The 13,715-nt window shown below is 49.8% G+C and overlaps 1 protein-coding gene across 1 annotated transcript; it reads left to right on the top strand.

Moving 5' to 3' along the window:
• Window positions 1–233: 233 nt before the first annotated feature.
• On the top strand, window positions 234–3,091 carry LOC123130882 (ethylene receptor 4-like). Its single transcript, XM_044550671.1, has 2 exons — window positions 234–2,060; window positions 2,179–3,091. Exons 1-2 carry the CDS (start codon window positions 405–407, stop codon window positions 2,707–2,709), a joined length of 2,187 nt encoding a protein of 728 aa, XP_044406606.1. The 5' UTR covers window positions 234–404; the 3' UTR covers window positions 2,710–3,091.
• Window positions 3,092–13,715: the final 10,624 nt, after the last annotated feature.

Below are 13,715 nucleotides of genomic sequence, written 5' to 3'. Positions count from 1 at the left end.
CTGGTTTGTTGTTCGATAGCTAGCCGCCTAGCCGGATGCTCTCTTCTGCAGAAAAAAAATGTCCGGGTATCAGCTCAGAGTCAGAGCGGTTTGGCTGCACACTCCAGTTACAGCGGTGCATCCGTGCATGTCAGCGTTGGCTACACTTGTCAAGCCGAGCGGAGCATGCAGCCCTCGCGGGGGCAACACTTGTCAAGCCGAGCGCAGCATGCACGCATTCCGACGGACAGATGGACACTCTCATCTCCCCACTCCACCGCACCGCCACCACCACGCCGGAGTGCCGGAATCCCCTTTCTCTTCTCCCCCATGCTCCACCGCACGCCACCATCGACCTCGAGAAATCAAAATCTTTCTTCCCATGCACCGCACGTGCGTTCGGCTGATTCGCTGATCGGGACCGGATGGACTATCAGAAGATGCGGCGGTGCGGCGAGGGGTGCGATGGCGCGGTGGACGCGATGCTGCAGTGCCAGAAGGTGAGCGACTTCCTCATCGCGGCCTCCTACCTCTCCATCCCGCTCGAGCTGCTCTACTTCGCCTCCTGCGCCGACCTCGCGCCCGTCAAGTGGCTGCTGCTCCAGCTCGCCGCCTTCGCCGTGCTCGGCGGCGCCGTCCACCTGCTCGCCGTCCTAACCCACCACCACCCGCACTCCTCCGGCCTCCTCCTCGCCTCCACCGCCGCCAAGCTCCTCGCCGCGCTCGTCTCCCTGGCCACCGCGCTCTCGCTCCTCACCTTCATCCCGCGCCTCATCCGCGCCAAGCTCCGCGAGGCCCTGCTCCGCGCCAAGGCGCGCCAGCTCGACCGCGACGTCGGCCTCATCCGCCGCCGCGTCGAGGCCACCTCCCGCGTCGTCCGCATGCTCTCCCGCCACATCCGCGACTCCCCGCACGACCACCACGCCGTCCTCCACACCACCATGCTGCACCTCGCCGACGCGCTCGCGCTCCACAGCTGCGCCGTCTGGGTGCCCGTGCCCGGCGACGTCCTCCAGCTGGTCTATCAGCTGAGCCTCAGAGACAAGGGCGCCGTCATGCTGGGCTCGCGGGCCCCTATCCCCGCCCTCGACCCTAACGTGGTCGACGTGATGTCCGGCGTGGCCGCCAAGGTGCTCCGGCCGGGATCGGCGCTTGCGGCGGCGAGCGGTGGCGGCCTGCAGCCTCCGGGGGGCGTGGCTGCCATACGGATGCCCATGCTCAAGGTCTCCAATTTCGACGGAGCGAGGACACCGGAGGCGAGGCCGTACGCCATCTTGGTGCTGGTTCTGCCCGACACGGGGCGATGGAGCAGCCAAGACCTCGAGATCGTGGAGGTCGTCGCGGACCAGGTCGCCGTGGCGCTCTCTCACGCGGCGGTGCTCGAGGAGTGGCAGTCGATCCGGGACAGGCTCGCGGATCAGCACAGGGCCCTGCTGCATGCGAAGCACGAAGCGGCGACGGCGACCACGGGCATCCACTCCGTCCAGAGCGCCATGTGCGGGGCCATGCAGCGGCAGATGCACTCCGTCATCGGGCTGCTCTCCATGCTGCAGCACGCCGCCGCCGACGGCATGAGCCCCGAACAGAGGCTCGTCGTGGACGCCATCGCCCGGACAAGCGCGCTCTCGCTGGCGCTGGCGAACGACGCCGACGCGGAGACGCTGACGACGAGCCGCGTGCCGTTCGGGCTCCACGCGCTGGTCAGGGAGGCCATGGCCGTCGCGCGGTGCATGTCCGGCTGCAGCGGCGTTGAGTTCTCGTACCACTCGGAGAACTCCCTGCCCCTGCCCGAGTGGGTGGTCGGCGACGAGACGAGGGTGTTCCATCTCCTGCTGCACATGGTGACCACCCTGCTAGGTCGCCGTTGCGACGGCGCGGCGCCGGGCCGCATCACGTTCTCCGTCGAGAGCTGCAATGTGGGCGAGGAAGAGAGGTACAGCCGGGACTGGATCCCGATGCGACCATCTGCGGGTTGCAGCATGCGCGTCAAGTTTCAGGTTGGGATGCAAACGAAGTTTGCACGTCGATCGGCCGCCTCCGACAGGGGGCTTAGCTTCGGCATGTGCAACAAGATCGTGCAGGTAAAAAGTGCAGCAAAAATGACGAATAAGAAAATTAAACTCCTAGATATCAGTTAATGTATGATGATGATCCGGGCGAATGACTCGATCTGCTGCTGCTGAATTTCTTCTTCTTCAGATGATGAACGGCAGCATGAGATCGTCGGGATCGGACGGAGGGAGCATCATCACCGTCGTCCTCCAGTTCCAGCTGCAGCAGTCGGGCGCGCGCCGAAGGACGTCGTCGCCGCCGGTGCCGGTCCCTCGCTTCGACGGCCTGAGGGTCCTGCTCGCGGACAGCGACGGCACGAGCCGGCAGGTGACCGGGGTGCTCCTCGAGAAGCTCGGGTGCCAGGTGATGCCGGTGCCGTCGGGAGTCCATTGCCTGCGCCTGCTGGAGAGCGCCGGGTCGTGTTTCCAGCTGGTGCTCCTCGACCTCGACAAGCACGCTACGGCGGCGACGATGGAGGACGTGTTCGAGGTGGCCCTCCGGATCGGCGAGCTGGGGAGCGGCGGCTGGCAGCTCGTGCTCGCCGCTCTCGCGGTCGGCGACGTCGACGACCGCGTCCGCGAGGTGTGCCAGCGCTCGGGGATAAATGGCGTGATACAGAAGCCCATCACGCTGGTGGCGCTCGGCGCCCAGCTCGCTGCAGCTCTTCAGAACAATTAGATGACGCTGAGCTGAGAGATGTCATGGGAGTTCATCACGTGGCAACCTGGATTGTACCAAAGTAGAGTACGTACTGTACTACTTTTTCTTTCGGAAGGGCGTGGCTAACAGTCAATCGACTGAAAACTAAAACTACTTTTGGGTCAGTCGACCATTGCGGGCCATCGGATGCAAAATCAACAGCCAGATCGTCTTCTTCAACCTCCCGCTCATCTTCCTCCTCTGACCACCTCGCGTATTTGCGGCTGCCAAGGAAAAAATATTAGTGTAAATAATGAAGCAGAAAATATCACTGATGGTGCAAATAATAGTGCAGTAAGAGCCAAGATTGAGAGGAGTTGCTGGACATTGGCGTTTTGAGGACCTAATTGTAATTTATATTCATGATTACGGTGTGCTGTCTTATTTTGCATGGATTTACACGGGATCTGTTCCAGCGAAACAAAAATTATACTGTAAAAACGTGAACAATTATTTTGCGATATCCTGTAAACCGATTTCTTTGGACGGGATATACATGATCTGCTAGAGGCAAAGAAAGGGAGTGGCTGCTACACTTAGGGCTTTTTGATTCGCAGGATTGTCAAAATGAAGGAATAGAAAAAATGCAGGAATAGGATGGTATGTCCCATAGTATCCTACAAGATTTGAAAGAATGTTTGATAGCGCAGAAAAAACAAAGGAATTCTACAAAGAGGTTTGAGTGGATGGAGGTTTGTCTCCAAAATGTAGTATAAATAGATCCTATGAAAAAATTCCTAAGAATGCCAATCCTACAAATCAAACGAGCATCACAGGAAAAATTCCTAAGGGTTCAGATCCTCTAGAAATCCTATGCATTTCCTTTCTCCTCCAAAATGTAATACAAATGGATCCTATGGAAAAATTCTTAAAAATGCCAATCCTACGAATTAAGCGAGCATCACAGGAAAAGTTCCTAAGAGTTCAAATTCTCTAGAAATCCTATGCATTTCCTTTGAATCAAAGGAGCCCTTACTTGCTAATTCTCGTGATGAAGTACGTGACTGTATGATTGTGCTGTTGAAAATATGCCCTAGAGGCAATAATAAAATGATTATTATATTTCCTTGTTCATGATAATTGTCTATTATTCATGCTATAATTGTATTATCCGGAAATCGTAATACATGTGTGAATACATAGACCACAATGTGTCCCTAGTGAGCCTCTAGTTGACTAGCTCGTTGATCAACATATAGTCATGGTTTCCTGGCTATGTACATGGGGATGTCATTGATAACGTGATCACATCATTAGGAGAATGATGTGATTGACAAGACCCAAACCTAAGCATAGCACAAAGATCGTGTAGTTCGTTTGCTAGAGCTTTTCTAATATCAAGTATCATTTCCTTAGACCATGAGAATGTGCAACTCCCGGATACCGTAGGAGTGCTTTGGGTGTATCAAACGTCACAACGTAACTGGGTGGCTATAAAGGTGCACTACGAGTATCTCCGAAAGTGTCTGTTGGCTTGGCATGAATCGAGACTGGGATTTGTCACTCCGTATGACGGAGAGGTATCTCTTGGGCCCACTCGGTAATGCATCATCATAATGAGCTCAATGTGACCAAGGGGTTGGTCACAGGATCATGCATTACGGTACGAGTAAAGTGACTTGCCGGTAACGAGATTGAACAAGGTATTGGGATAGCGACGATCGAGTCTCGGGCAAGTAACGTACCGATTGACAAAGGGAATTGAATACGGGATTGATTAAGTCCTCGACATCGTGGTTCATCCAATGAGATCATCGAGGAGCATGTGGGAGTCAACATGGGTATCCAGATCCCGCTGTTGGTTATTGACCGGAGGGGCGTCTCGGTCATGTCTGCATGTCTCCCGAACACGTAGGATCTACACACTTAAGGTTCGGTGACGCTAGGATTGTAGAGATATTAGCATGCAGTAACCCGAAAGTTGTTCGGAGTCCCGGATGAGATCCCGGACGCCACGAGGAGTTCCGGAATGGTCTGTAGGTAAAAATTTATATATAGGAAGTCCAGTTTCAGCCATCGGAAAGGTTTCGGGGGTTACCGGTATTGTACCGGGACCACCGGAAGGGTCCCGGGGGTCCACCGGGTGGGGCCACCTATCCCGGAGGGCCCCATGGGCTGAAGTGGGAGGGGAACCAGCCCCTGGTGGGCTGGTGCGCCCCCCCCTGGGCCTCCCCTGCGCCTAGGGTTTGGGAACCCTAGGGGTGGGGGCGCCCCACTTGCCTTGGGGGGCAAGCCACCCCCTTTAGCCGCCCCCCCCCCACTTCTAGATGGGATCTAGAGGGGCCGGCGCCCCCCCAGGGCCCCTATATAAAGAGGGGGGAGGGAGGGTTGTGCACCCTAGCCTCTGGCGCCTCCCTCTCCCTCCCGTAACACCTCTCCCGCTTGTTGGTGCTTGGCGAAGCCCTGTCGAGACCCTGCTGCATCCACCACCACGCCGTCGTGCTGCTGAATTTTCATCAACCTCTCCTTCCCCCTTGCTGGATCAAGAAGGAGGAGACGTCTTCCCGACCGTACATGTGTTGAACGTGGAGGTGTTGTCCGTTCGGTACTTGGTCATCGGTGATTTGGATCACGGCGAGTACGACTCCATCATCCCCGTTCTCTTGAACACTTCCGCTCGCGATCTACAAGGGTATGTAGATGCACTCCTATTCCCCTCGTTGCTAGAATACTCCATAGATTGATCTTGGTGATGAGCAGAATTTTTTTTAATTTCTGCTACGATCCCCAACAGTGGCATCATGAGCTAGGTCTATGCATAGTTTCTATGCACGAGTAGAACACAAAGTAGTTGTGGGCGTTGATATTGTCAATTATCTTGCCGTTACTGGTCTTATCTTGATTCGGCGGCATTGTGGGATGAAGCGGCCCGGACCAACCTTACACGTACGCTTACGTGAGACCGGTTCCACCGACTGACATGCACTAGTTGCATAAGGTGGCTAGCGGGTGTCTGTCTCTCCCACTTTAGTCAGATCGGATTCGATGAACAGAGTCCTTATGAAGGGTAAATAGAAATTGGCAATTCACGTTGTGGTTTTGGCATAGGTAAGAAACGTTCTTGCTAGAAACCTATAGCAGCCACGTAAAAACTTGCAATGACAATTAGAGGACGTCTAACTTGTTTTTGCAGCAAGTGCTTTGTGATGTGATATGGCCAAAAGTTCTGATGAATGATATATGTGATGTATGAGATGATCATGTTCTTGTAATAGGAATCACGACTTGCATGTCGATGAGTATGACAACCGGCAGGAGCCATAGGAGTTGTCTTAATTTATTTATGACCTGCGTGTCAACATAAACGTCATGTAATTACTTTACTTTATTGCTAAAGCGTTAGCCATAGTAGTAGAAGTAATAGTTGACGTGACAACTTCATGAAGACACGATGATGGAGATCATGGTGTCATGCCGGCGACGACGATGATCATGGCGCCCCGAAGATGAAGATCAAAGGAGCGAAATGATATTGGCCATATCATGTCACTATTTGATTGCATGTGATGTTTATCATGTTTTACATCTTATTTGCTTAGAACGACGGTAGCTTAAATAAGATGATCCCTCGAATTAATTTCAAGAAAGTGTTCCCCCTAACTGTGCACCGTTGTGAAGGTTCGTTGTTTCGAAGCACCACGTGATGATCGGGTGTGATAGATTCTAACGTTCGAATACAACGGGTGTAAGCCAGGTTAACACACGCAATACACTTAGGTTGACTTGACGAGCCTAGCATGTACAGACATGGCCACGGAACACGGAGGACCGAAAGGTCGAGCATGAGTCGTATGGAAGATACGATCAACATGGAGATGTTCACCGATGTTGACTAGTCCGTCTCACGTGATGATCGGACACGGCCTAGTTGCCTCGGATCATGTTTCACTTAGATGACTAGAGGGACGTCTATCTGAGTGGGAGTTCATTGAATAATTTGATTAGATGAACTTAATTATCATGAACTTAGTCTAAAATCTTTACAATATGTCTTGTAGATCAAATGGCCCACGCTAATGTTGCCCTCAACTTCAACGCGTTCCTAGAAAAAACCAAGCTGAAAGATGATGGCAGCAACTATACGGACTGGGTCCGGAACCTGAGGATCATCCTCATAGCTGCCAAGAAAGATTATGTCCTAGAAGCACCGCTAGGTGAAGCACCATTCCCAGCAAACCAAGACGTTATGAACGCCTATCAGTCACGTGCTGATAATTACTCCCTCGTTCAGTGCGGCATGCTTTACAGCTTAGAACCGGGGCTCCAAAAGCGTTTTGAGCAACACGGAGCATATGAGATGTTCGAGGAGCTGAAAATGGTTTTCCAAGCTCATGCCTGGGTCGAGAGATATAAAGTCTCCGACAAGTTCTTTAGTTGTAAGATGGAGGAAAATAGCTCTGTCAGTGAACACATACTCAAGATGTCTGGGTTGCACAATCGCTTGACTCAGCTGGGAGTTAATCTCCCGGATGACGCGGTCATTGACAGAATCCTTCAGTCGCTTCCACCAAGCTACAAGAGCTTTGTGATGAACTTCAATATGCAGGGGATGGAAAAGACCATTCCCGAGGTATATTCAATGCTGAAATCAGCGGAGGTGGAGGTCAAAAAGGAACATCAAGTGTTGATGGTGAATAAAACCACTAAGTTCAAGAAAGACAAGGGTAAGAAGAACTTCAAGAAGGACGGCAAGGAAGTTGCCGCACCCAGTAAATCAGTTGCCAGGAAGAAGTCAAAGAATGGACCCAAGCCTGAAACTGAGTGCTTTTATTGCAAGGGAAGTGGTCACTGGAAGCGGAACTGCCCCAAATACTTAGCGGACAAGAAGGTCGGCAACACCAAAGGTATATGTGATATACATGTTATTGATGTGTACCTTACCAGCACTCGTAGTAGCTCCTGGGTATTTGATACCGGTGCGGTTGCTCATATTTGTAACTCAAAGCAGGAGCTGCGGAATAAACGGAGACTGGCGAAGGACGAGGTGACGATGCGCGTCGGGAATGGTTCCAAGGTCGATGTGATCGCCGTCGGCACGCTACCTCTACATTTACCTACGGGATTAGTTTTAAACCTCAATAATTGTTATTTAGTTCCAGCTTTGAGCATGAACATTGTATCAGGATCTCGTTTAATTCGAGATGGTTACTCATTTAAATCCGAGAATAATGGTTGTTCTATTTATATGAGAGATATGTTTTATGGTCATGCCCCGCTGGTGAATGGTTTATTCTTGATGAATCTCGAGCGTAATGTTACACATGTTCACAGTGTGAATACCAAAAGATGTAAGGTTGATAATGATAGTCCCACATACTTGTGGCACTGCCGCCTTGGTCACATAGGTGTCAAACGCATGAAGAAGCTCCATGCAGATGGACTTTTAGAGTCTCTTGATTACGAATCATTTGACACGTGCGAACCATGCCTCATGGGTAAAATGATCAAGACTCCGTTCTCCGAAACAATGGAGTGAGCAACCAACTTATTGGAAATTATACATACTGATGTGTGCGGTCCAATGAGCGTTGAGGCTCGCCGTGGCTATCGTTATGTTCTCACCCTCACTGATGACTTGAGTAGATATGGGTATGTCTACTTAATGAAACATAAGTCTGAGACCTTTGAAAAGTTCAAGGAATTTCAGAGTGAGGTTGAGAATCAATGTGACAGAAAAATAAAGTTCTTACAATCAGATCGTGGGGGAGAATATTTAAGTCACGAATTTGGCACACACTTAAGGAAATGTGGAATCGTTTCACAACTCACGCCGCCTGGAACACCTCAGCGTAACGGTGTGTCCGAACATCGTAATCGCACTCTATTGGATATGGTGCGATCTATGATGTCTCTTACCGATCTACCGCTCTCATTTTGGGGCTATGCTTTAGAGACTGTCGCATTCACTTTAAATAGGGCTCCGTCGAAATCCGTTGAGACGACACCATATGAATTATGGTTTGGGAAGAAACCTAAGCTGTCGTTTCTGAAAGTTTGGAGATGCGATGCTTATGACAAGAAACTTCAACATGAAAAGCTCGAACCCAAGTCGGAAAAATGCGTCTTCATAGGATACCCTAAGGAAACCATTGGGTATACCTTCTACCTCAGATCCGAAGGCAAGATCTTTGTTGCCAGGAATGGATCCTTTCTAGAGAAAGAGTTTCTCTCGAAAGAAGTAAGTGGGAGGAAAGTAGAGCTTGATGAAGTACTGCCTCTTGAAACAAAGAGTGGCGCGTCTCAAGAAAATGTTCCTGTGGTGCCTGCACCGATTAGAGAGGAGGTTAATGATGATGATCAAGATACTTCAGATCAAGCTCCTACTGAACTTCGTAGGTCCACAAGGACACGTTCCGCAGCAGAGTGGTACGGCAACCCTGTCCTGGAAATCATGTTGTTAGACAACGGTGAACCTTCGAATTATGAAGAAGCGATGGCGGGCCCAGATTCCAACAAATGGCTAGAAGCCATGAAATCCGAGATAGAATCCATGTATGAAAACGAAGTATGGACTTTGACTGACTTGCCCGATGATCGGCGAGCCATAGAAAATAAATGGATCTTTAAGAAAAAGACAGACGCATATGGTAATGTGACCATCTATAAGGCTTGACTTGTCGCTAAGGGTTATCGACAAGTTCACGGGGTTGACTACGATGAGACTTTCTCACCCGTAGCGAAGCTGAAGTCCGTCTGAATCATGTTAGCAATTGCCGCATTCTATGATTATGAGATATGGCAAATGGACGTCAAAATGGTATTCCTTAACGGCTTTCTTAAGGAAGAATTGTATATGATGTAGCCGGAAGGTTTTGTCGATCCTAAGAATGCTAACAAGGTGTGCAAGCTCCAGCGCTCAATCTATGGGCTGGTGCAAGCATCTCGGAGTTGGAACATTCGCTTTGATGAGATGATCAAAGCGTTTGGGTTTATGTAGACTTATGGAGAAGCCTGCGTTTACAAGAAAGTGAGTGGGAGCTCTGTAGCATTTCTCATATTATATGTGGATGACATACTGTTGATGGGAAATGATATATAATTCTTGGAAAGTATAAAGGCCTATTTGAACAAGTGTTTTTCAATGAAGGACCTTGGAGAAGCTGCTTATATATTAGGCATCAAGATCTATAGAGATAGATCGAGACGCCTCATCGGTCTTTCACAAAGTACGTACCTTGACAAGATATTGAAGAAGTTCAATATGGAACAGTCCAAGAAGGGGTTCTTGCCTGTATTGCAAGGTGTGCGATTGAGCACGGCTCAATGCCCGACCACGGCAGAAGATATAGAAGAGATGAGTGTCATCCCCTATACCTCAGCCATAGGGTCTATTATGTATGCCATGCTGTGTACCAGACCCGATGTAAACCTTGCCGTAAGTTTGGTAGGTAGGTACCAAAGTAATCCTGGCAAGGAACACTGGACAGCGGTCAAAAACATCCTAAAGTACCTGAAAAGGACCAAGGATATGTTTCTCGTTTGTGGAGGTGCCGAAGAGCTCGTCGTAAAGGGTTACGTCGATGCTAGCTTCGACACAGATCTAGATGACTCTAAGTCACAAACTGGATACGTGTATATTTTGAATGATGGGGCAGTAAGCTGGTGCAGTTGCAAGCAAAGCGTCGTGGCGGGATCTACATGTGAAGCAGAGTATATGGCAGCCTCGGAGGCAGCACAAGAAGCGGTCTGGGTGAAGGAGTTCATTACCGACCTAGGAGTCATACCCAATGCGTCGGACCCGATGACTCTCTTCGGTGACAACACTGGAGCTATTGCCCTTGCGAAGGAGCCCAGGTTTCACAAGAAGACCAGGCATATCAAGCTTCGCTTCAACTCCATTCGTGAAAGTGTTCAAAATGGAGACATAGAAATTTTTAAAGTACATACGGACCTGAATGTAGCAGATCCGTTGACTAAACCTCTCCCTAGAGCAAAACATGATCAACACCAGAATTCCATGGGTGTTCGATTCATCACAATGTAACTAGACTATTGACTCTAGTGCAAGTGGGAGACTGTTGGAAATATGCCCTAGAGGCAATAATAAAATGATTATTATATTTCCTTGTTCATGATAATTGTCTATTATTCATGCTATAATTGTATTATCCGGAAATCGTAATACATGTGTGAATACATAGACCATAATGTGTCCCTAGTGAGCCTCTAGTTAACTAGCTCGTTGATCAACAGATAGTCATAGTTTCCTGGCTATGGACATGGGGATGTCATTGATAACGGGATCACATCATTAGGAGAATGATGTGATGGACAAGACCCAAACCTAAGCATAGCACAAAGATCGTGTAGTTCGTTTGCTAGAGCTTTTCTAATGTCAAGTATCATTTCCTTAGACCATGAGATTGTGCAACTCCCGGATACCGTAGGAGTGCTTTGGGTGTATCAAACGTCACAACGTAACTGGGTGGCTATAAAGGTGCACTACGGGTATCTCCGAAAGTGTCTGTTGGGTTGGCACGAATCGAGACTGGGATTTGTCACTCCGTATGACGGAGAGGTATCTCTTGGGCCCACTCGGTAATGCATCATCATAATGAGCTCAATGTGACCAAGGGGTTGGTCACAGGATCATGCATTACGGTACGAGTAAAGTGACTTGCCGGTAACGAGATTGAATAAGGTATTGGGATACCGATGATCGAGTCTCGGGCAAGTAACGTACCGATTGACAAAGGGAATTGAATACGGGATTGATTAAGTCCTCGACATCGTGGTTCATCCGATGAGATCATCGAGGAGCATGTGGGAGCCAACATGGGTATCCAGATCCCGCTGTTGGTTATTGACCGGAGAGGCGTCTCGGTCATGTCTGCATGTCTCCCGAACCCGTAGGGTCTACACACTTAAGGTTCGGTGACGCTAGGGTTGTAGAGATATTAGTATGCAGTAACCCAAAAGTTGTTCGGAGTCCCGGATGAGATCCCGGACGTCACGAGGAGTTCCGGAATTGTCCGGAGGTAAAAATTTATATATAGGAAGTCTAGTTTCGGCCATCGGGAAGGTTTCGGGGGTTACCGGTATTGTACCGGGACCACCGGAAGGGTCCCGGGGGTCCACCGGGTGGGGCCACCTATCCCGGAGGGCCCCATGGGCTGAAGTGGGAGGGGAACCAGCCCCTGGTGGGCTGGTGCGCCCCCCCCTTGGGCCTCCCCTGCGCCTAGGGTTTGGGAACCCTAGGGGTGGGGGCGCCCCACTTGCCTTGGGGGGCAAGCCACCTCCTTTGGCCGCCGCCCCCCCCCCCTTTCTAGATGGGATCTAGAGGGGCCAGCGCCCCCAAGGCCCCTATATAAAGAGAGGGGAGGGAGGGCTGCACACCCTAGCCTCTGGCGCCTCCCTCTCCCTCCTGTAACACCTCTCCCGCTCGTTGGTGCTTGGCGAAGCCCTGCCAAGACCCTGTTGCATCCACCACCACACCGTCGTGTTGCTGGATCTTCATCAACCTCTCCTTCCCCCTTGCTGGATCAAGAAGGAGGAGACGTCTTCCCGACCGTATGTGTGTTGAACGCGGAGGTGTTGTCCGTTCGGCACTTGGTCATCGGTGATTTGGATCACGGCGAGTACGACTCCATCATCCCCGTTCTCTTGAACGCTTTCGCTCGCGATCTACAAGAGTATGTAGATGCACTCCTATTCCCCTCGTTGCTAGAATACTCCATAGATTGATCTTGGTGATGCGTAGAATTTTTTTTAATTTCTGCTACGATCCCCAACATGTGCTTATTTGGAGAATTTGGTCCATGAGGTGTGACCTTGTGCATGGTAAAGAGACCCCTTCTGTGGATGTTTCAGCTGATTATCTAAGAGAGTTAGGCCCCGTTCTGTGTCCATCCGCTCCTCCGCTGCTCCGCTTCAAGAGCGGATGGAGCTGTAGTGAAAAGTCTTGGAGCGAGCAAAACGATGCTCCGCAGATCTGCGGATTTTAAGGACCCGGCGCATTGCGGTACGGGGCCTTACTCCCTCCGTTTTATATTAGTTGTCGCCCAAAGGGACGTATCTAGCATTGAAATATGTTTGATGTATCTAGCACTGAAATATGTCTGGATACATCCATTCCTTCGACGACTAATATGGAACGAAGGGAGTACATGCTATCACTTGATCTATCACGGAGGTACATCACATAGGATATAATTAAGGGGAAGATGCCAGTAGTGTATGAAGGTCCGGATATATGTGTTAACAAAGTTACAGTTGCTATGCTGTGGTCTCCACCATTAGTGAACCGGGTCGCCCTCTGTTGATGGGGCGTTTTCCATGTCTGATGGCTCAGCGGCGGCTGGTATGATTCTCAGAAGACATGATAGGAGTATGATCTTTGCTGCATACCGGTGTTTATTTAATTGCAATGATGCTTTAGAGGCGGAACTTCATGCATTGATGCAAGGAATGGCGTTGGCGGGACAACATAGTAATGAGCTTATTGTCGTTCAATCAGATTCTTCGGAAGCATTGTCGGCTTTGACGGACGAAGCCCTATCTCGATCAGCTTATGGGCATTTGGTAGCTGAAATTAAGCATCTTATGGTGAATAGAGAGTTTATTCCTATGAAAATTAAGCATGAGTAAAATAGGGTCGCAGATCTGTTGACTTTTTATAGTCGCACGGAGAATGCTACTGCTGTATGGCTACATAGTGGTCCGTCATGTATAGAGGATATTTTGCCTCAACCTTATTACCCTGGAATAAAACCTTTTTTCTCTCGCAAAAAACAAAAAAATCTGCTAGAGGCTCTGGACTCCTCTCTCGACTTTCCCTCAATCAAAAATAAAAAGAAAACTCCTTCCCTCGATCTTACTAGTAGAGTGCCCGTGTGTTGCCACGGGCTTTTGAAATAGTTTACAAGAGTTACATGTTAAATTTCACACGTACAAACAATAAAACACAAATACAATTATTTAATAACTAAAGTTCATTTTTGCAATGTAAATTGATAACATGAAGAAAAATTAACGACATGTCCATG

This window comes from Triticum aestivum, chromosome 6A, assembly GCF_018294505.1.
Source record: "Triticum aestivum cultivar Chinese Spring chromosome 6A, IWGSC CS RefSeq v2.1, whole genome shotgun sequence".
NCBI lineage: Eukaryota > Viridiplantae > Streptophyta > Magnoliopsida > Poales > Poaceae > Triticum > Triticum aestivum.
This window is presented reverse-complemented; position numbering and strand designations above follow the sequence as displayed.